General features: G+C 33.4%; 2 protein-coding genes across 2 annotated transcripts; both read left to right on the plus strand.

Moving 5' to 3' along the window:
- The first annotated feature begins 291 nt into the window (after positions 1-291).
- On the plus strand, positions 292-7,814 carry LOC133851579 (respiratory burst oxidase homolog protein B). Its single transcript, XM_062288050.1, has 12 exons — positions 292-1,191; positions 1,921-2,080; positions 2,656-2,704; positions 2,850-2,963; positions 3,562-3,990; positions 4,642-5,028; positions 5,715-5,810; positions 5,895-6,010; positions 6,183-6,285; positions 6,388-6,461; positions 6,558-7,063; positions 7,338-7,814. Exons 1-12 carry the CDS (start codon positions 684-686, stop codon positions 7,445-7,447), a joined length of 2,652 nt encoding a protein of 883 aa, XP_062144034.1. The 5' UTR covers positions 292-683; the 3' UTR covers positions 7,448-7,814.
- Positions 7,815-9,993: 2,179 nt separating this feature from the next.
- LOC133851557 (heavy metal-associated isoprenylated plant protein 35) lies at positions 9,994-11,935 on the plus strand. The gene is made up of 3 exons (XM_062288007.1): positions 9,994-10,187; positions 10,294-10,369; positions 10,848-11,935. Exons 1-3 carry the CDS (start codon positions 10,092-10,094, stop codon positions 11,744-11,746), a joined length of 1,071 nt encoding a protein of 356 aa, XP_062143991.1. The 5' UTR covers positions 9,994-10,091; the 3' UTR covers positions 11,747-11,935.
- The last annotated feature ends 12,444 nt before the right edge of the window (positions 11,936-24,379 follow it).

Genomic DNA, 24,379 nt, shown 5'->3' on the forward strand with positions numbered 1-24,379 from the left:
TTCCACGTCCAAAGTCCTGTTATAACACTCTCTCATCTTCCATTGTACGTACCTTCACAGTCTTTCGTCCTCCTAACTCTTCATATTATATGAAAATATAATAAATATTTGCTATTTTTTCTTAAGAGCTAGTCAAACAAAGTAAAAATAACAATAATAATAAAAAAAAAAGCCCCTTAATTCCATCCTTTCCACACACATGCAAATGGTTGACCCTCCCACCGATTTTTACTTTTCTATTATCTTCATAAGCTTTTCAAACGTCATATATCTTTGAATTTTGAAACTGGGTTTGTTTGTTATGGTTTGAAGATTGAAACAGTCTGAAACCTGAAACCCCCAACCACTCCACGTCAACCAACACTCACACAATCCAGATGCGCCCACTGGTTTCACTATTTTTGACTTGTCCTTCTCACCCTGTCTCATGAGCCACCCACACCAATATATACCTCTTTCCCATCCTCCTCTGTTTCTCACCCATCTTTCTCAATCTTTCTTTCAAACTTTCTGTCTTATTTTCTGACCAAACACTCATATCCCACACCGCTTCTAAACTTCCAGACATTAATTGATCACCCAGTAATTAAGGCTCAGCCCTTCTTTTGCAAATCCAGTTTTCTCGCTTTTTCTTACAAACCTGTACCAGTTTTCTTCCAAGAGAAAAATACAGAGCAGCAGCAATGGAGATTCAAGGAAACCAACGCGATTCATTTTCCGAGTCAGAAAGCATCGGAAGTAGTACACGAGTCGGCTACAGTGGCCCTTTAAGCGGCCCATTAATCTCCAACAAGAGAAATAGCAGCAAGAAAAGTGCAAGATTCAAAGACGAAGAATGCTTTGTAGAAATCACGCTGGACGTACGCGACGACACCGTTTCGGTTCAGAACATCAGGGGAGGGGACTCGGAGACTCAATATTTGGCAAGCCAGCTCGAGAAAAGGCCTTCTTCGCTTGGCTCCCAGCTCTCGTTTAAACTCCGGCAAGTGTCGCAGGAGCTGAAGCGGATGACTTCCTCGAAGACGTTTAACAAAGTGGATAGGTCAAAGTCCGGGGCCGCTCGTGCCCTACAAGGCCTCAAGTTTATGTCCAAGAATGTCGGAAGTGAAGGTTGGTCGGAGTTTGAAGCTCGCTTTAACGAAATGGCCGTCAACGGGATGCTTCCCAAATCGCGGTTTGCCCAATGTATAGGTACGCAACAATTTGCTTACAGTTTTGGTTCTTAGGGTTTTTTTTTTTTTTTTTTTTTTTTACGTCATAATATGTTTTCTTGACATCATTGTTCGTAGGAAAATCCATTACAGTAGACACATATGACAACTGTAGTAAAGTTTGAAAGTAGAGCATGTTTCAAAACTTTTCAATTCTCTAAATATCATTAATATTATTATTATTATTATTTTTAAGAGAATGAAGGAATGGATTGATGTGATTTTAACGTGAAAAGAGTTTTTAATTTTTTTTTATTTTTTTTTTGAGATAAAAGTAAAAAAATAAAGGAAAAAGGGTTGTTAAAACAAGCTAAAAGACTCTTATCCTTTTGTAGGAGAAAACTTACCGATTTGGATTAATTTACATCTTAGAGTCTTGTATAAGTTCTTTATAAACTGAGGTAGTAGTCAACGTGATATATACTAATTATGTCTGACATTAAACAATTAAATTTGATCATGATAGTATTACGTAAACTGTCACATTATAAATTCACATGACGGTTATCATGTCAGTCACTGAATAATTAAATTTTATTGTGACGGATTGTGGCTTACGTGTAGTTTTTCTATGAGGACTGTAATGCCAGTTTATAAAAAAGAAATTATAATAAAAGCTAAATTGAAACTTTCTAATTTTGGCATGATTTAGTGATATAGCTAGTAACACTTTTAGTTTACGGAGTTAATTTGGTGTGAATGTTATTAGGGATGAACGAGTCGAGTGAGTTCGCTGGAGAACTATTTGATGCATTGGCTCGTCGGAGAGGAATAACATCATCTTCCATAACCAAGGCCGAGTTGCGAGAATTCTGGGATCAGATTACCGATCAAAGCTTCGATGCGAGGCTACAAACCTTCTTTGACATGTAAGATTTTTTTATCATACTCTCTCCTCGTGCATTTTGTGAGCAACGCAACTTCGGTTAAGTGCCCAATTTTTTTAATGCCCAGACGATTTCTTAAACCAATATTAATATGTACATATTGACAATTATGATATATCAAAAAAGAAAAAGATTATGATATATTTTCTCAGCCTTGCAAAAAATCAATACCCCAATAGTACCGCCTCATGCACATGCATGTGCAAACCTAATATGATAATATTATTTTGACAATCAATCTGTCTAAATTAATAGGCTTGATGATTGTGCCAAACCTCCTATATATATATATATATCTATATATGAAGTTTCTCTTATTTTCAACGACATATTTCATTATTTTGGCAATAATTGACACGCTTGGTCACATGAGGATAAGGTCGCGCGAAATCGGACAAAAACATGTGAGAGTAATAGGGGCTTAGTGAATTCTACAGGATAAATTTCTAGTGTATATATATTATTATTATTATTATTATTAATTATACAATTTTAATTTGAGAAGAAATTAAATTGAATTTTTACCGCTACCTATTTCTAACACGCACTCAATGCAGGGTGGACAAAAACGCGGATGGTAGAATTACCGAAGTAGAGGTGGAAGAGGTGAAAATAAAATATATATTTAGAAATGAAATAATATTTAGACTTTCGGTGCAATTAATTATTTGATATAGAAAATTTAGACGATTTTATGTTGATTTACTTAATTTTTTTTTTTTTTTTTTTTTTTTTTTTTTTTTTTTTTCAGATTATTGCCTCAAGTGCTTCTGCAAATAAGTTGTCAAAACTCCAAGAACGTGCCCAAGAATATGCTGCAATGATCATGGAAGAACTGGATCCAAACGGCCTCGGATACATTGAGGTTTACACCTTTTCAGTTTTTTTTGGAAAACGGCTTAGCCTACTCGGATTTCAATCAAATGGGCCGAGTTCATTCTAAGTGGCCCAAGTTGCATTATGGTCCAGAGTTAATGGTCCGTTTAGTTTTGAAAACTAGGATTTAAAAGAGAATAATGCTATTTAGACGAATGTTATACAACTGAAATAATGTGGCAGTAAAAATTAGGCCTTGATTTTTTCTTTTTATCAATTATGATTCAATGGATAATTTTCACTGCCAAATCATCAAGTTATAGGACAGTCATATAACAGTCTACTAAATAATATTACTTTTTAAAAATTACCATTTTTAAAACGCATGTTTTGAAAACTCGATTTTTAAAAATTCAATGGAGCATTTCGTAAAATTGTGGTTTAACGTTGAAAATCATATGTTTTTTAAAACGCCCTTTTGCGATTTGAAAATTCATGCATTTTTTACGTACATTTTCAAAATGCTATTTTTTAAAGTTGCATTTTTTAACGAGACACTTTCTATAATTTTGTTTTAAAAAACGCACTTTTAAACTACGAAATCGCGTAACCAAACAAGCCCTAACAAAGTTTATGCATCTTGGCAGTTGTACAACTTGGAAATGCTACTCCTGCAAGCACCAAGCCAGTCAACCAACGTGGGGAGCGACAGCCGTGTTCTGAGCCAGTTACTAAGCCAAAAGCTAGTCCCAACAAAAGAGTACAACCCCGTAAAGCGCTGCTGCCGGGGGCTCGGCTACTTCGTGCAGGACAATTGGAAGCGGATTTGGGTGGTGGCCCTATGGCTTTCGATCTGCGCAGGGCTTTTCACTTGGAAATTCATTCAGTATAAGCACAGGGCCGTGTTTGATGTCATGGGCTATTGTGTCACTACTGCCAAGGGCGCAGCCGAGACCCTTAAGTTCAACATGGCAATAATTCTTCTGCCAGTCTGCAGAAACACCATAACTTGGCTCAGAAGCAAGACCAAGTTAGGCATCGCGGTACCCTTTGATGATAATATCAACTTCCATAAGGTATACTCTATTGGTCAACTCAATTTGAATCCAAACTCTACATACTTGGAGTCTTTTTTTTTAGATTGGGTTAATGAGTTTAAATAATGATTTTAGTACATAAAAAGTTGTGTTAGGCGTTTGGTAAAAACTTAACTGGTGGCCCAAGTTTTTGGCATCCGTGTCAAGGCTCAATAAACCTGTATCTTCGGAAGCATTGCTTCCGCGTATTTTCATTCTTAGTTATTCTTGTTTTTTTATTTCAGGGTTGCACAGCCCTAATTAATGTAATTTCTTTCCACGGGTCTAATAAAAAAAAAAAAAAAAAGTTTAAAAAGTTCTTTTAGTACATTAAATGATGTATCAAGCAAAAATAGTCGATTTAGTAAAAACTTTTATTAAAAAAAAAAAACACTTTTTTTTTTGACTCTTTTTTCTCTAAAAATGTACACTACGGTTTTCAAGAAGCTTGGAAATGAGAAATTTTTTTCCAAAAATTCTCAAACATTTTTCATAAACAAAAGCTTTATTTTCCAACACAATCTCTAATATGCTCTAAACCACAAATTGTGAGACATTTGAAGCTACAGAAAATTATTGATTTAATCATTTAATTGATCGAGCTAACACAACTTTTTTTTTTTATTATTATTTTTGGATCAAATTCTTTAGGTAATTGCTTGGGGAATTGCAATTGGTGTCGGGCTACATGCTGGTGCACATCTTACGTGCGACTTCCCTAGGCTGTTACATGCGACGGACGGTGAATATGAGCCAATGAAGCACTATTTTGGCGAGAAACGACCCGATGACTACTGGTGGTTCGTGAAAGGAAATGAAGGTTGGACTGGTGTGGTCATGGTGGTGCTCATGGCTATAGCATACACATTAGCCCAACCTTGGTTCCGTCGGAGCAGGCTAAACCTCCCAAAAACTCTAAAGAAGCTTACAGGGTTCAACGCCTTTTGGTACTCCCACCACTTATTCGTTGTTGTCTATGTCCTGTTTATAGTTCATGGATACTACCTCTACCTCTCCAAGAAATGGTACAAGAAGACGGTAAGCATTTTCAATTTTCACAACCCAATTGCACTCTAGTTATAAGTAGGGTTTAGCAACTTTTGAAACGACCCACAAACACTAAATTAGTAGGTTAAAGTCAAGGGGTTTAGCCTATTTAATTAAATGAGTCATGTTATGATTGATTTGAATAATCTTATACTCAAATTAGGACTAGCAGTTTGGGCAAGTGGGTCGATCAACTCGCTTGACCTGCTAACACGTTAAGGGTCAAGCCAAACACGACCCATTTAGTTAAATAAGTTAAACCATTCAACCTAACTTGACCCGCTTGACATGTTTAATAAACAGATTACAAACGGGTCAACCCGGTTGACTTGTTTAGACTAAAAAATGACATGTTTAACCCATTTGACCCATTTCGACCAGTATTTATTATATAAAAAATTTATATTTTCATAAATGAATCAAGCGGTGCGGGTTGACTCGTGATTGACATGCTTATAAAACGCGTCAAGCAGGTCGATCTGTTTATGACTTGAATCCGTTTATGCCAAAATCTAATCCTTTAATGTCGTTTCAGGTCTGCAAGTCGTATAAAAAAATTAACAGTCATAATACTCATGTGTCTCGATACGACTAGAATCAAACATGCAAACACGAATTATCAACTCTAATTGTTCGATCAGTTTCCTAACTTTCTTTGTGCTACAATATTGCCGCAGACATGGATGTATCTGGCCGTGCCTATTTTACTATACGCATCTGAACGGTTACTTCGTGCATTAAGGTCTGGCTATAAAACTGTGCGGATATTAAAGGTATGTTATCCTACTGATCTACAAATTCATCACTGTGCAATAACAGGGAAAAAAACAGACGTTGATTTTCTCTTGAATTTTCAGGTTGCAGTGTACCCCGGAAATGTGTTGGCCCTGCATATGTCTAAACCTCAAGGTTTTAGATACACCAGCGGGCAGTATATTTTTGTGAACTGCTCAGCCGTCTCTCCCTTTCAATGGTAATTTCAATGGCTACGTCTACTATTGCTACTATTGCTACTGTTGTTATTGCTGCAAATAATGTTAGGATAGCGTGTCATGCACGGTTAAATTACCACTTATTTTAAAAGTTTAAATAGATAGAAAGAGATAAATTTAAACACTTAATCAATATTTTAACTTGCACTTCAGGCATCCCTTTTCGATTACTTCAGCTCCAGGGGACGATTATCTGAGCGTCCATATACGCACCGTGGGTGACTGGACATCGCAGCTCAAAGCTATTTTCTCCAAGGTAAATTAATTTTCTTTAAATTTTCTCAATCATTCATAAGAGTTTTTCTTAATTTCTTCTCTTTTAATGAAATATATTGGATTAATTGGCATGTAATTGTAGGTATGCCAGCCTCCTTCTATTGACCAAAGTGGCCTTCTAAGAGCTGACATGGCACAAGGCAATAACATACCAAGGTGATTTTTGATATTTCGTTAATTTCAAGCATGAACACTTGGTCGTTTTAAATGTCACCAAACTTATAATATTGTTTATTAAAATTGTATTATCAGGATGCCAAGACTCTTAATCGACGGACCCTACGGAGCACCGGCACAAGACTACAAAAAGTACGATGTACTCCTCCTCGTTGGCCTTGGCATCGGCGCGACGCCTTTAATTAGTATCGTTAAAGATGTGCTTAATAATATTAAGCAACAACAGGAATTGGAAAAAGGGATAGTAGAGAGTGGTTCAAAGAGAAAACATTTTGCTACAAAACGAGCATACTTTTATTGGGTGACGAGGGAACAAGGCTCGTTTGAATGGTTTAGAGGTGTGATGGATGAGGTGGCGGAGAATGACGGAGACAGGGTGATCGAACTTCACAACTATTGCACAAGTGTTTATGAAGAAGGAGATGCTCGATCGGCTTTAATCACCATGCTTCAATCGCTACAACATGCTAAAAATGGTGTGGATATTGTCTCGGGCACCAGGGTTAAAACACATTTTGCTAGACCAAATTGGCGTAACGTTTACAAGCATGTGGCCCTAAAGCACGCTAATGAACGAGTTGGTAATTACCCTCACTTTAATTTGACTTGATCATGCATGATTGTTTCTATAACAATGGAGTGACGCTACTTTTCACACTTATTTCATGTTGGTTGACGTAGCGTGATTTAAGTGGCTCCTCATGCTAGTCACTTAATTTTTTTTTTTTTTTTTAAAAAAAAACCTACTTTAAACACGTCATGTTAACAGATGTGACGAAGCATTACTCTTCTATCATTATCTTTCTAGTCTTAAATTTTGATTTGAGCTGATTGTGTTTTGTTATTTGTGTATAGGGGTATTTTACTGTGGTGCACATGGACTGGTTGGGGAGCTAAGAAGGCTAGCTCAAGACTTTTCCCGGAAAACCACCACCAAGTTTGATTTCCACAAGGAAAACTTCTAATTTTGCTTTATGTTTTTTGATTTTTGATTTTTTTTTCTTCCCAAAGTGTATTATAGATAGAGAAATGTGACATATTTATAACCGTTTACTTTTAAGTGCTTACTTCCTTTTGTGACAGCGAAAATCACCATTAAATTTTGGACGAATTAATCGCCCTTACTTATCAACGGTGATTTTTACTGTCATATAAGAAAATAAATACTTGAGAATGAGCATTTAGAAGTACAGGTAGCATAGCATTTCTCTCATAGATTATGTACCCTTCTTTTCTATACATGTAATATAATGTTTGATTGTAAGTTGTAATTTACATATAAATCTATAATTAATTAATTCACTAAACAAAAGAGGGGATTAATCCCTTAAATCTCTCAGGCTTTTTCAGCTTTAAGATACTCCCAAGCACATGGTTTCAGCTCAAGTGCTCAACTGAGATTCCATCCAGCCTTTCAAAAACACCATTATCACCCTTAAATTCTCATGGATGTTCCATAAACATAAAATATGAACAGAGCCCAAACACTCAGATTGAACAAATTGGGAACAATTTCATAGTTTTCATCGAAATTACCCCTCTGGTCGAGTGTGGCTAAAATTTTGTGAGAGCAAAAGCTTTGGCCGGAATGCGAATCCAGCTGGGAAGACGGCGGCTGGAGGTGACCAGCCGACCAGGTGCTGGTTTGATGGTTGTGTGGTGAAGTTATGTGTGTATGTCCGTCCCAGCAGGTGGTGGCGGTCTTATTCAATTTTTTGGTGTTTTAATAAAAAAAATAATTGAACTACATTAATATTTTTTGCACAATATTCAATGAAAAAAATTCAGGAATTACACAATATTAAGAAGTGGTTATTTTTTAACAAAACAAAACTTACAAATAATAATCAATGCGGATATCAATATAAGCCTATAAAATAAATTATACAATATGAATGATTTAGATTATTGTGTTTGACTATAAAATACACAATATTTTCTGTATAATCAGTTATATATATATATATATAATAACACGAAGAATCATAAATTAGTTTTTTGTTCACTTTAAGAAATTATATTCACTTTTGAAAAGCAAATCAAAATCATAGGACAAATAAGTTGGACCAACAGTATTATATGATAAAGTTTCAATTTTATGCTTAACACCTTTTGAGGGGAAAGTTCCTCCTCCAGCCTATATATAGGAACCAGATCGATCGAATAAGCAACCAACGTGAAAAAGAAAATTCTATTAATTAATTTATTTATTTATATATACCCTTTCCCAGAGCCATGGTTTAATTATTATTCCATTCAGAATGCTCCTCCCAGATCTGACAATCTACCTGTGAAAATAAAAGTTGCTGAATACGTACGTTTCATCCTCTTTGCTTTCCAGTTTCCACCTTCATCCCAAGAACAAAACTCTGGGGGTGAATCATTTCTATAATTAAAAGTTATGAACACTGATTTTTGCTACATTTTTCAATTGCTTTTGGAGTCTAATTAGCACTCTCTCTCATTGTTATGCCAGCCTAAAAAGACATGCTTATATTATTTTTCAAAACCATTCGTAGTGGGAATTCATCCCCAAGGCTCTCGTTTCCTTAGTGCATAAGGAGTGGTCCAGAGATTGGACTAACTTGGATCCCATAATTATATATATTATTATTTCATTAGATTTGATATGGTTCCGAATGATGAACAGGATATGAACAGTTTCAATAAGATTTCCACTTGTGGATCTAGGCAACAAAAAAGACTCAAAAAAAACAAAAAAAAACAAAAATAATAAGAATATAGATGGGAGATAGAAGTTTATTTTCCAAACCCTCGACTTGAAAGGAGGTTCAGTTTTCATCTAATTAAGAACATACTAAAATTATTCCATTACGAATTTCGTATTAATTAGGTTCGAAACGTAATATCCTTTGGTTCCAGGGAAACACATATAATCTACTTGAACTTTTCAAATGAGGTATGGACTAAATCCATGCATGCATGCTCCCCTGTTTTTCCTACTTTCCTTGACGCCCAAACATAATAATAAAATTAAAAAGAAAAAAAAAAAAAAAAAAAAAAAAAAAGAGAGAGAAAAAAAGGAGTTCCTTCGTCCCTCAGTAAAGTTGCTTAACGTGTGTATTTATATAATTATATAAATGAAAATGCTTGTAATCTCAGCTTGCAAAAAAGCATCGATGCTCATTAAGTTGATAGCTTTCCCTTTATAAATATGATACGTTAACTTTAACAATTTTTTTTAAAAAATAATTATTAAATATTAGGATTCACATATTAGAAAAACAACTCTAATGATTAATTTAAAAAAATATATTAAAATTATATAATTATTATATCAAAAATTGTACAATAAATATTTATCGTCATATTATCATTTTATGTAACTGTTTTATAACAATTTAATTCTTTATTAGAAGTACTGTTGCCACCCCACCAAAGCACCAACCCCTGGCCTATGCCCTACTATATTTTTCCCCTCTCTCTCTCTCTCTCTCTCTCTCTCAAAGCTTTTTTTTTTTTTTTTAATGTCTCTCTCAAAGCTTCTTATTCCCTCTTTTTAAGTAATCCTTCCCACTCAAATCGCACACTCTCTCTCTCTCTCTCTCTCTCTCTGAAGATACCAACTTCCTCTTTCCTCTTCTTCCAATGGCAGCTACAGAAGCCAAGACAGAAGCCAAGACAGAAGCTAAAGAGGCACCTAAAGAAGTAGTTGAAGAAACTTTTGCACCTCTCAAAGGCAAGGTAAAACAACATGGTTTCTATGATTAATGAAGACGCTCTTATTTTTCAACTAATTTTTTAACTCTCGCATGTTCCTAACTCCTAAGCCCTTCTCCTCTTTTCTCAGACATGGGTCTTGAAAGTCTCCATCCACTGTGAAGGCTGCAAAAGAAAAGTAAAAAAGGTTCTAGTTGACATTGAAGGTAACTTCAAAACCTTAATGTTCTTTGAAATAACTCTTCATTTTCATTTCTGATTGAATTTAAAGTTTAATTTTCTTTTGAGTTATGGCTTGTTCCATTTGCTTGCCCAGAAAGCAAAAAGCTTGTTCATTTACTCTAGTTTCATTCTTTCTTTCTTGCAAGTTGTTACTTGCTCTCTCTTTTAATGGCCATTTGTACGTTTTTCAGTTGAAGTCTTATGGTTTACGAGCTTTTCTCATCTGGGTTCTTTCTAGTTTGCTTAACATCAGTATTTCAATGTTTTCTCTGTTTTCCTCTTCCATGTTTTCTTTCTTTTTTTTTTGGGTTGGGGGAGGGGGATAAGCTCGATGTTTGCGTTATTTCAGCTAAAATCTTGCAGCTTCCCAGAAGCTTCTGGGAATCTGGATCTTTTTCTTTCCCTCTTGTTGATTTCATTCTTTCCCCTAACAAATTTGGAAACCTCCTCTTCGATTCTCAGGTGTCTATAAGGTAGATATTGATTTGAGGCAACAAAAAGTCGTCGTAATAGGGAATGTAGAGTCAGCGACTTTGATAAAGAAATTGGTAAAGTCGGGGAAACATGCAGAGCTTTGGCCTGAAAAAGCTGACTCAAAAGAGAAAAAGCGCAGCAAAGGAAAAAACAAAGAGAAACAAAGCGAACAAGAAAGCTCTGAAGAAAGCAACCATGGTGGTAATGACAAGGAAAAAGAGACAGTGAGAGCTCAAGTTCAAATCCAAGACCCCTCTAAAAATGGTGAAGGTGGTAAACCCGGTGGACAAGCGAAGGAGCCAAAGCCTGAGGTGAAGCAAAATGTGACCGTAGCGGCCGGTAGCCAGTCACCGATGGCTGAGCAGAAGGGTGCTGGTGACGGTGAGAATGGGAGTGAGAAAGTTGGCGGCGGCGGCGGCGGCGGTGGCGGGAGTGGCAGTGGAGGTAAGAAGAAGAAAAAGAAGGGCAAAAAAGCGACCATCAATGTTGATGAGGCTGAACATTCTGGTGATGCACCGCTAAGCAGTGAATCACCAAATCATGGGCATGGGCATGGGCATGATCAAGATCAAGGTCCAAAGATGACTCCAATTCCAGCTGCAGAACATCAGAGCCATCCAACTCAGCATGTGTACCATCAATACTCGCCACATCACTATGCACATCCAGTGTACGCAACGAGCTACAGTAGGGCACACCCTGTCAGTAGCCACGTCACATCACACTACTTCTCGCCACCACCATATGCGCACACGTACGTGCAGCACCCGGTTCACGACAACGAGACCGAGCCTCCACCGTCCGATTACGACACGTACTCATCGCATCAATCAGATTCGTTCGAGTTATTCAGCGATGAGAATCCAAATGGGTGCTCAGTCATGTGAGTGAAAATGGCGGACGTTGGAGATTTTGGGTATAGGCAGCTTATACTGCTGGTATAAGTATGAGCCAATGGCCGATAATTTTTGTGATGTATGTAGATATATGAAATGACATAATGGGGCTTGTTCTAATGGGGTTTTGGGTGGGTATTTGTGGTTATTTAGCTAATATTTAGCACTGTTTACCGTTGAGTTTGGTTTTTGAAAAGTTGCTGTGTGCTTAGGTGGTGTTTGTAGCCGTAGGCCCCCCCACTCTCTGTTTCTCATCTGTCTGTCTGAAAGTAGATTTGCGTGGTGGCTAGCTAGTGACATAAATCAGGGCAATAAGTGCTTTAGGTAGGTCCACGAAAACCTTAGGTTTAGGTATGTAGCATTAATATCAGTGGATGAGAATTGGAAAATAAAATAATAATTGACCATTCAACCATTGAAAGTAATAAACTAACTGAATTAGGGATAACTATCCGACCCTAATTTTTTATTTGCTAAAACAATTTGGATAGGTTTCATATGAGATTTTTATGTTTAAATAAGCGAGAAATGATTCCTATACTCATTTTTCACAACAGTTTTATAACAATTTCAATTTTCCCTACAACTGGTTTTTAACCAAAACAAAAATAAAATAAAAAAAATAATAAAATATTATCAGTCACGTCAGCTTGTTGTGGGACTGTTGTGAGAAATGAGTGTAGGGATTATTTCTCTAAATAAGCATTGGTTGCTTGGCCACTTAATTGAGTAAGCAATTTTCTTTAAATGTTACGAATTAAACTATTTTTTGCTTTTCTATTCAAATAAATTTCATAATAAATTTTTATATGTTTTTTTTATATCATTTAGGTTTTTTTTTTTTTTTTTTTTTTTGAAAGGATTAGCATGAGCTAACCATTGATACTAAAAAGCCCGAAGGCATACAAGATGAGAAATGAGGGACATACTCCTCGTACTCTAAGCCAGAAGGATCTGGCTTAAAAATAACTGTCTAAGCAGAATCTCAAATCTCACTAGAATTACAATTAAGCTCCTTTACAATAAAATTTCAATAAAATTTGAGCCACACATAGGCAAACTGTATATAGAAACATGAGAATACACAACACAAATGCAGAAAACCCTAAAAAAGTCGCCGGCTATGGAGTAAGGAGGCGGCTTCACCGGAGTGACGGCGCGTGTAGGAAAATGAGTGTAGGTATTTATTTAAACTAAATGTTAAGAGAGAAAAAAAAAAAACTATTGAAATATTGTTGTAAATAAATGTAAGAAGAAAGAAAATAAAGATAAGCTTTTTATATTAAAATAATTTTAATAAAATCATATAGGGTAATTTCTTTCTTTTTTTGGTTTAGGGTATTTTTTTTTTGTTTTTTTGGGTTATTTTTAAATTTATGGAACAACAAAAAAATCTATTTGATATGGTTTTTTAAAAGCTTATCTTACATTTAGAGAAGATAATTAATTTGAGGAAAGCTAGAGCTCCTATTGTTTTTCTATGTTCATTTAAAATGACATAAATGTAATAAAAAAATTATAGACATTGATGTCATTTCAGATGTACATTAAAAAAAAAAATACTAAAAAAAATTATAACATTTTTTAATTAATTTTAAAAAAGTTATTGCTAGTTCTTTAATTGACCTGTTTCCAAGATCAGTGGCCGAGAAAACCAGGAGATGATTAAAAAAATCAGGAACCATTGTAGACGTGTCACGGCCAAGTAAGCTTGAGACGATTGTGACTTTTTGTTTCACTTCCAATTAAGCTTTGTTTTGTAGTTAATAATGCCTTGGTTGCAAAGGCTTTGTAGGACCCCTTAAAATCTCTAAAATCCCTCTAATTTTTCCAATGTGTAAAGTAAAGGGGGGTGTTTTGACTGTGAAGTGGGACATCAAATAACAAAGCTCTTTGTTTAAAGCAGACCTAGGAAAAGATTAAGGTCCTGGTTTTTTGTGTCCCTTTTGAAAGAAAAAACGTTTCTTGCTTTTAATGCGTCTTTTACAAAAATTGGCCCACAAAAAATGTTTTATTTCCCTCCCTTTCTACTTTCTCTTACTTTGAGAAATCAGTCTCTCATTAAAATTACCTTTGGAGTGTGTGATGGATTGTCTCTTCTCTTTAAGTAGAGTTACAGGCCTTGTTTGATAGAATAGTAGAATACATAACAGTATTGTTTTATTTGTTTATGCGTTTTTTTTTTTAATTGTTTTATATTTTTCACCATCAATCAACATTAAAACATTTCTATTTTTTTCACTTTTTATATCACATCAATAATTTTTTATTACTATTTAAATAAAAAAAATCACTACAATACAAAATTTTTTCACTTTTTTATACAAATTCTTTTTATTTTATATCACATCATCACTTTTTACTAATTTTAAAACTAACAACTCACTATTCTATTATGTTCTGTACGTGTATTTATCAACAAGGCCACAATTTTTGCTCACTTTTTTGCTGTCACTTCATTCTTTAATGTGAAATGCTTTGATGCTTTGTTGGTTAATGTGTTAATCTCACAAACTTATACAAATTCAACACAAAAAGAAATGTGATACACTTTTATTCCTATTTTTTCAAGTGATATTTACTGATGTAGTAGTTAAAAATGACTGTTGAGATTCACTGCGGTGATTTTTAGCGACACATAAAAAGTTTTTAGCATTTTTATTACAAAATTAATGAGTTAAAAGTGAAAAAGTTTGACTCCGATCCTTGTTTACCAACCACACATTATCTAACCAAATCCAATTCTCTCTCGATATGTTCCTCAAAAAATCCGATTCGTGCGGATTCTTCCCCCAACTAAAGAAGAGATCTTGGCGGAATTGCCACATATGAAATTGAGCACAATTTTGCAAAGAAATAGCCCACTTGTTTCTCGAGAAGAGATGGGAAACATGCTCACTATCATTTGATTGAATAGTTGACCTAGCTACTTGTTGTTTGAAGAAACCCTCCACTTCAATTGGTATTTTGTTTAATTTAATGGGTAAAGATAAGGCTAATGTATATAGTTTTATACTCATGTCTCTACACAATTCAAACCGAATGTATAACATTTAGGGCTGATTTTAGAAAAAAAAAAAAAAAAAAAAAAAAAAAGAAGAAAAAGAAAAAGAAAAAGAAGAGACTAAAACATTATGGAAGTAAAAAACAAGAAGAAATTCCTTTTCCAAAGTAGGAAGGAAAAGAACCGGGGAAAGAAAAATAATTGGGAAAGCAGCTAGAGTTGAATTTAGTTACAGCCCAATTTGCCACATGATGAGCATAGAAATTTGCACTTCGATTAACATGACTAGCAGACCAGTTAGCTGTTGATAGGATGGTGGAGATAATCTGCGAGATAATAGAGGAGATTCTCCAGTCTTGTGTAATTGTAAGGTTATTGATAGTCAAAGTTACAATAAGAGAATCTCCTTCCAAAATGAAAAATTGAAGCTTAACGGCATTCTTTGGATTCAATACAATGTTCCAAGTTGAATAATGTTCCTTTGCAATTCTGTTGATAGTAAAAAAAAAAATAAAAAAATCCATCGCATTAGGAACCAAATCCTCGTGATAAGCTTTATTTCTGGCAAACCAAATTTGATCACGAGCTATTGCTGAAAAGATATAAAATAAATGTGAATATGCTAGGGGAATCCCAATTTGCTTTGAAATAAGGGATGGAAATTTTGACACAACCCACGAATTTAACACGAAATTAGTAGGTTAGGGCTAAGGGTCTAACTCGCTTAATTAAATAGATCGGGTTATGATTAACGTATATAATTTTATACTTATGTCTCAATAGAATCCGAACTTGACACACAAACACAAATTGCCACCCAAAGTTTTGAGTGTGCTTTGTGTTTTTGTTTGAAAAGTGTTTTGACGTGAAACTTTAAGTATTTTTTATACAACTTAATACACGTTACGTCAACAAGTAATAAATGGAATTAAAAAATAACATTACTTCAAAACAAATAGTTTATCAAATAGAGCCTCTCTCATTTTCTATCTCAGTTGGATAGGAACAAACAAAGAAAGATACCATCCTCATGAAATAGAAGCAAAATGCTTCTTACTTGCTTCCACTTGAATTAGACTGTATGCGACCAACATTATCATTAGGATTTTTTGTATCTGATTTTAAAATAATTAAAAATAATTTTAATTTTTTGAAGAGACACTTCTTCTTCATAATCTTCATAAAACCAAAAGACAACTTTTAGCCCAAAATCTTTCTATAACATAAAGCGCAAGAGTCTAATAAAAATATACTTAATTTTTATTGATGATTTACAACATTTTTAATGGGTAACATTTTCCAAACCGTTTGATGCATGGATTCACGTAATTTTAAAATCTACAGTTTCTTTGAAATTATATGGAATCGTTATCCTCCTGAGCCACTACCGGTTAAACCACCGATGACGTGTCGAGAAATATAAATAGTTTTTTAAAAAAAAGGTGGGATGACATTTGGCCTAACTTCTTTTCTAATCACATTACCAAAGTGTCTCCTTACTTTTGTTATGTAAGGGTTATTTTTCGACTTCTAATTTCCAAAGTGAGTTTATTCAGGGTCACTTTGGTAATATGAAGAAGAAAAAAACAAGCATTTGATGGGTCCTACATATCAGCAGCCCTTCTCTTTTATAGGGTCTTAAATCTTTGAAGGGAATTAATGGAGTCATGATTTAAGTTTGGTGACAATTTGAACAAGAAACTCCAATACAACCAAGGCCTCCCTTTGGTATCTTTTTCAATCTGTGGAAAAGCTCTTTTTTGGGTTTTTATTCTCTTGCCCACTTGAGTGTCCTTTGACATTCCAAGCTTTGATATCATGGAGAACCTTTTATTTATTTTTTGTTCTTATTCTTCATTGAGGTGCCCATATATACGTACAACATACAGCTTTTTCAAAAGCAATTTTTACTACAAAAATGAATAAATAAAATTATATGATTATACCAAAGGTGAACTCATCCAATATGTTGGAAGAGGGATAAATATGCAGTGATGCTTGTTAGATTGTCTCAATATGGGTAAAAATTTAGGATGGCCACCTTTATTGCCCACAAACTTGAACCTAGTTGTACAGAAAGCAATTATTAAATTGGAACAAATGTAATTAGTCATCATGGGTTATTTGATTTACAATTAATATGCCAAAAAAATAATTCACTTTTTGCAGTCAAATTCCGTCCACTTAATTAACATATTCCGTTTAAGCAGTTCTAACATTATGTGTTTTAGAAGTATTATGTGTTTTATTATCTAAGTGTTTTGTGAATAAAAAAGTTTTATTTTTTTAAAAAAACCCATTTAAATAATTGATATTAGAGAAGACTTGTAAAATTTCTCACCTTCTTACGACATTTTTTTTTGGTAGGAAATAAGAAAGAAGGGAAGAAAATTTGGTAAAAGAAGCATAAAAAGGTAGAGACAGGATAAAAAGTGTTTGGATCATTGGTATGGATGAAAATAGTTCAGCAGAGAATCTTTAATCAAGAAACATAAATACATTTGATGCAGTCTTCAGTCAATCAATTGCAACTTCTCTGTCACCATTTGCGTATTCCTGTTGATCATTTTTCTGGGCAATATTCTTTTTTATCAGGAACTTGATTCCCCTGCCCTCCATTCATTCAATCCATCTTCCTTGTCAAGCCTCTCTGATTTCTGAAAGCTTTTCACTCGCTTTCTCGATACACCAATCCAATTGGTGAAAAAATGACAAGACCCTGATTTCCAAACCCACTGGGTAAATAAATTGGAAGGCCACAGGAATGGTGGGGTCTGACTTCTCAATAATTCGCAGAGCATCTCCTGCAGACATAGCAAAACGATAAATGATCTATTTATTTATTTTTATCTGTTCTTATTCTTTTAGTTTTGAAAATTATCATAGGATATATAAGATTCATGTGGGTCCATCACATAGACTTAAGGTTAATAATTTTTGACATGACTCTCGAATCTAATACGAAATTATACGGTTTGAGTTTAAACTAAGCGGGTTGACCTGTTTATGACATATTTATAAAATGGTCAAACGGGTCAACCCTCGATTTGACCTGCTAACCTGTTTATGACCTGTCAACCCATTTATGACTCAATTACCTAGATAGGTTGACCTGCCAATCCATTTAGCTAATCGTGTCGGGTTTGGGTTGGTCGTCCCGAACCCGACACGACAACTTGAATTGCCAACCTTACATGAACCCCACAAATTTAATAGTGATTTTCAACAATGAGAGGATGGGCGAAAGGCCATAAGAAGATATATAGCACATCTCTCCTTAATCAAGTCTATGCATGGTTTAACAGAGCTTTTATTCTTTTCTCTACATTATTTTTTTAATATTACTTTGCATTATTTATTTATTTATTTTCTTCTTTTCTCTTACTCTCACTCACCCACGATTTCTTTTTCCTGAAATTTTCCTCCTCTCAAACTCACTCTCCCACTTAGACTATTTCTCTCTCTAAACCCACTTTCTCACTCTAAAATTTTCATCCACAAAATCACCACCAAATTACCCAACCATACTAATCACAACCAACCTTCCTCATAATAATAATAATAAAAATTCCTCATATACAAAATCAAAACCCAAACAAAATTTGGAAGAAAACAAAGAGGTGGGTCTTTTACTGTATATATGGCTGTGTTTGGTTGTTTTGTAGTGACTGGTGAGAGAGGAAGAATAGGTGACAAGAGAGGGGGAGACACAAACTAGCATTTAAAAGCTATAAATGTCTTATAAGCTATTAAAAAAATAGGTAAGAAACACATTTTATTTTATAGGCTATTTTATAACAAATTTACTACAGATTAATTTATAGGAAATTTCTGTTTAGAGGGCCGTGCTGGGAGAGGAATGGTGAGAAACAATAAAATAATGATTTAATGTGCTATATATAGTCAACAGTAAGAAGTTGCTATAAACTTTATGCATTTTACTTAATCTCTAGCTACTCTAATTAATACGAGAGTTTTACTTAGTTTGTTTAGATGCACTCATGTGCTGTGCACCAAATATTTGTTCACACTTTACTTTTTTTATAAACGTGCCCAACTATATCTTGGGAATTAGCAGAGAGAGTATTTAAGTGGAGTTATTTCAGTTATTTCAAATGGGACAAAATTTTAGTTGTCTATTAAAAACAACCAAAGTTTAAGGAACTAGTAGTTAGAAATTTCATGAATGTCCTTAATGGCACATTAGTAATTATGATATGACTTATTTCATTAACCATCTGATTATGGGAGACCATGGAATCTATTTCCTGATAGTGTGTTGATTTTTCTTCTCCCATCACTCTTCAATTTTATCAAATTCGTTTGAGCAAAGCATGTCGGGAGGTATTTATATAATCAAATAATTCCACTGCTTATTTACATTATTAAATTCTGAAATAGCCTATAAATAAACATCATGTATACACTATCAGTAAGATATTCAGTAGGTATAGATCAAAAGAACCTCTCTAAAATTTTTTTTCAGAATCTTTGATTTTTGCTAACAAAGCTTCATCAAATTTGTTTGAACAAAGCATGACCGGAGATATTTATATAATCAAATCATTTCGCTACTTATTTACATTATTAAATTAGCATTTGATTTATGTTATGCTTTAACAATGGTCTCATTGAAATAGAGCTGGTTAAGGTAGTAATATGAGTTTTTTTTTTTTTTTTTTTGGGGTATTGGGTCTTCTCATTGTTCTCAACAAATTCTTTATTTAAACCTTGAGAACTAGGTTCCTTTGCAAGGGGGAATGTTAGACAACAAGATCTTCAGTAGCAGACATTAGCAGAAGCAGGTTTGGAGTAGGATTTGTGTAAAAGAATCTTCGTAGGAAGAGGTGGTGCTAATCATGATGATAATGACAGTACTCATGGCAATACGATGATAGCAACCACCTCTAACATGCTAAGTAATCAGGGATTTACCATTGGCTTAAGAGCTACCAAAACTTTTTATTATTATTATTCTAAAATATTAAGATTCCTACTTAATAAAAAGAAATATTTGGCTCAAGTCCAAGCATTCAAAATTGACCTCTTATTAATAGGAAACATGCCCCCACAAAAGTCGCATACAACTAGTTTTAAGAACAAAATTTTCCTTGTAATTTGGGTTGGTTACGTGTCTAAAATACATTTTAATTATATGTTAATTTAATAGGTCGAATTAAATAGAGTTATTATTACTTAATATTAAAAATACAAAAAACTTTGTATATTTAAGAAAATGGGTTGATGTGATGATATTGGTGCTGCTCACTGTCAGAAAAGGTGTTCTAACTCAAATCTTTAATCTCAACAATGTTGGAAACATCATTAAAAGTTTAACCCATTACAGCTTTTTAAAAGGATAAGGCGTGAAATGGGGTACTCGATTCAAAATTCATAAGAAATTAATTAAGATGAAAATCATTCAGACTGAAATAAAGTGGGACTTGGATTCTGCAGCATGTTGCAAAGAACCTCCGTACGACAAACTTCCTTTAGTTGACTGACGAGAAAACAGAGGAAAAGATTCTGAGTTGTCTGAAAATCTATTCTTCACAAAGATTCAAGAGGGTAAAGTCAATTGCCCATCAAAAAATTGATACTCTTCACTGCAGTTTTCATTGGCATGAGTATCAATGATGGCATTTGGAAAACAATGGCAAAAAAAATTATCTAAATGTTGTGATATAAATGTGTTTAGTTTTACAAGGAAAATTAATAACCGCAATGATTATAGAGACCGCGATTGTGCCTATCTCATTCTTTAATAACAGTATTACTTTGTGTTCGTGTGTTCAGTTTGGATCGTATTAATGTATGAATATAAGACTATAAAGATCAACTTTAATCTAACCCATCAATTTTAACCCGTTATTTTTGTGTTAGGCTCGGATCGTGTCAATTCATGAATATAAAACTACGTAAATCAATCTTATAACGATCTAATTAATTAAACGGTTCAAACCCATTAATCATAATTTGTTAATTTCATATGAAACGAACAAATCGGGCCGCTGGCCAGCTAAGGTAGTTGGGAAAGTTACCCAGTAGCCTTAACTTTTGCTACCTTTTTCAATGGTTTAATATATGGCTTTTGTTAAATAATGAGTCCTGATCCATTGATTAAAATAAAGCATGGGGTTCCACGAGTGGATTTGGATATGTTCAACTGTATGTTAGTGCTGTCAATTATCAGACCTAATCTGATGATTAAGAGCCATCATTTTTAGGCAACAAAGCATTATTTTGAAAAGAAAAAAAAGTATTAAATTGGTTTTTGTGGTTTAGGTCACCATCAAGTCAATCGTTATGGTCACAATTTTGTCCTATTGATCCTTTTGCAATGCACTATGTATTTTGTTCACACACAGATAAGTCTTGCCAGAATAATAAATTAAATGATTAAATTTATCTATTTTTATTAACTAAGCTTTTAAAGTAAATGATAACTTAACATGATATATGAGCTTGATCTCAGTCATTCACCTCTCATCATACTCCCAATCCACTGGGTTGATTGACCTCATCAGCCCCTGGACAAGGCTTTATTAAAAAAAGAAGAAAAAAAATCTAAAAGCTTTATGGATACTATTATATCAGTCCAGTATGATGAAAGTTGAGTATTTAGAATTACTCTTCAATTAAATATTTCATGTGTTGAGCCTCCATTATTAAGCTGGAGTTTAAGCCTACACATGTGGGAAATGTAAGAATATAAATTAAGAGACTTGTTATTTAGTATTCTTTCATCATTCTCCCATCTCTCCTTTTTGAAAATCAAACATTGGATCTATAGGAACCACACCTTCACCCATGTGAAACCTACATATTCAATGATCGATTTTCAAGAATGTATGATGGACAAGAATTAGAAAATACTAAATAGCATTTCTTATAAATTAATAAATTTTTGGGATAAGTGATGATTTAACACATCCTACACTATATTTTAGCTATCTACTTTGACGTTTTATTTAAATATTATTTTTAAGATTTTTATTTTTTGGACTTAAACTTTTGAGATACGCGATGATTCATCACAAGCTACTTTCTATTTTAATTATTCACTTTCACTATTCTATTTCAATAATTTTTTTCTTTATTAAGAAAAGAGATAATTATATAACAAAAATATTTTTTTAACATTAGAAGTAGGCCTACCACCTACACGCTCACAAAATTTGTTGAGCTAGTACCTCACCATAATTATTATTATTATTTTTAAAAATAATAATAATAATTAGCCCGACATGAGTGATTTTTCATTCAAATTTGCATTTTGGCTAACCAAAATAACCTTTTGACTATATGTCCGAGTAGGAAGAGATCTTCAATTGGCTTAAGATCTATACCTAAGGCATCACCTGTAGTAATAATAGTCAAACTAGTTATTAAAAAAAAAATACATATTTCTACTTTAGAGCACCTGCAGCAATAATAGCCAAAGTAGTTATTGAAAAAGTATAACTCTCTACGTTAGTACTATTTTTTCTATCATCTCTTCAATATATTCTCTATTCTACTATTTTTTTTTTTAAATATTATTTTGTGTGGAAGAGAGAAAGAGTGTGGCAGAAGAAAATGAAGAGGGAGAAAACAATAAAAAAAAATATTTGTAGTAGGAATAATGAATAAGCTCTTTTACCTATTTATTATTAATATTAGAAGAAAAAAATTCTATTATGCCTATTTTGTTTGGAAAATATTATGAGCTATTTAGATGCTCTAACGTTATTAATCTTAGGAAACATTCGTACCTATGAAAGAAATGTTTCGCTAAAGGCCAAGCATAAAAAAATGGACATGTCTGACTAAATGGGGAAACATGCCCCATAAAAAAATTGCATTGACATGGTTTTGAGCAACATTAAGGTAAAAGGGGCAGTTAAGAAAAGGTGTGCCACAATGAGCACCTTACCGTTAATTCTTTTGTCGATGTTCTAAACAAAGTGTTTAATCTTAACCATGTTGGAACCATCACTCAAAGCTTAACCCCCTTCTCAAAAAGGCCAAGCCATGAAAAGGAGTGCTTCATTCAAAACCTAACAAAGTAATTTAAAACGCATAAACAAACAGAACCAATCGATTCTGAGTTAGCTATAGGATCATATTTCCTAATTTGAGAGGATCGTAAGTGGAATAATATTTTCTTCACAAATGAAACGTTTCATTTTAAACTAAATCGTAAAAAATGAAACGTTTGAAAACTGTGTTTTTAAAAAATTTCGATTTGAAAACGCAAAAAATTGCTTATTTAAATCGCAGACAATGATGTGCTTTTTTAAAAACGCAGTATTTTAAAAGGTTAACATGCGTTTTTGCCAAACGCTTAGCTGCATTTTTAAAAATTGTTTTTTTAAATCACTATTTTTAATCGTACTTTTTGAAATCGTAAACCCAAACAAACCCTTAAATTAGCTAGTTGGCGGCGGTATTTCAAATTTCCAATAACAATGGCAAAATTATTTGGGATCAAGATTATGAAAAACCATTTTATGGTTTACATTACATTTTATAGATCTAATTGTGTATATGTTGTTATACCATTAAAAAAATTTAAATGACGTGACATTACATAAACCTTTATATGTAAAAAAAATAAACTTTGGACCATGAAATAGAAAGGATTTTCCATTCCAATTAGTGGGTTTTTTTTTTTTTTTAAGATTTTAGACAATTTGTTATGGGTCTAATAAAAGTTATTTTATGATTCAAACAACATACAGATAATAAGTTATCATTAGTGATAAGATTAGAATTAAGATTAGAATTTAAATATTAAAGACAATATATTATAATTAAAAGTGGTTTATTTTAATTAGTTTTTTTATTTCTACTATGCTTTGTAAGTGTCTATTTAAAGACACCATCAACTTAATGAAGAATGACATAAGTTTGTTGTCAAACTTTTCCATTTGTTATTTAGATATTTTCTCGAATTATCCTACCAAAATTTATTGTTACAATGGAATCAGAAATATATATATAATAAGGATTTGAAATCAATCAAACATGAGAGACCAATAAAGGGATGACCATTATGCCTAGGGGTGAAATGCGGGCGGATAATAACCGACTGCATTTGCTATCCGCATATGCAAATGCGGATAGCGATTTTAAGGTATACGGATGCGGTTAATAACCGAATCTGCATTCATTTTATATATAATATATATTTAATTAAATTCACTAAAACAAAGTTGTTTGAATTTTGTAAGTTTAAGACCTTCAGGTTATGTTATAATTTTTTTTTCACTATCATCTCAAAATAATACCTCATTATGTTTACCTTCCTTTTTTTTTCTTTCTTTTATTTGGGCAACCTCATTATATTTGAGACAATGATCCTATATGGTTGATAATCGTGAATTGTGTAACAAATGAAATCTTAATTTATTTAAGCTTACATATAATAATAACCTCATTATTTAATATTACATATAGATTTAGATAGTAATCCAAAATGCTCATTACCTTACATGCGGAGTTCGCCGACCAGAGATAGCTCTAATATTTAAATAAAAAAACAAATCAAAAATAATAATAGTAGTAATTCCCCCTTTACCTAATGTTTGTTGTATTTTATAGTGGAATTTCCTTATAACCATCTGCTACGTGCCCCA

This window comes from Alnus glutinosa, chromosome 12, assembly GCF_958979055.1.
Source record: "Alnus glutinosa chromosome 12, dhAlnGlut1.1, whole genome shotgun sequence".
Taxonomy (NCBI): Eukaryota; Viridiplantae; Streptophyta; class Magnoliopsida; order Fagales; family Betulaceae; genus Alnus; species Alnus glutinosa.

Coding starts and splice junctions, on each gene's coding strand:
- LOC133851579 (XM_062288050.1), top strand. CDS start 684: ATGGAGATTCAAGGAAACCAACGCGATTCATTTTCCGAGTCAGAAAGC. Junction 2,964..3,561: donor ACGGCCTCGGATACATTGAG/GTTTACACCTTT, acceptor GCATCTTGGCAG/TTGTACAACTTGGAAATGCT. Junction 5,811..5,894: donor AAACTGTGCGGATATTAAAG/GTATGTTATCCT, acceptor TTGAATTTTCAG/GTTGCAGTGTACCCCGGAAA.
- LOC133851557 (XM_062288007.1), top strand. CDS start 10,092: ATGGCAGCTACAGAAGCCAAGACAGAAGCCAAGACAGAAGCTAAAGAG. Junction 10,188..10,293: donor TTGCACCTCTCAAAGGCAAG/GTAAAACAACAT, acceptor CTCTTTTCTCAG/ACATGGGTCTTGAAAGTCTC. Junction 10,370..10,847: donor GGTTCTAGTTGACATTGAAG/GTAACTTCAAAA, acceptor TTCGATTCTCAG/GTGTCTATAAGGTAGATATT.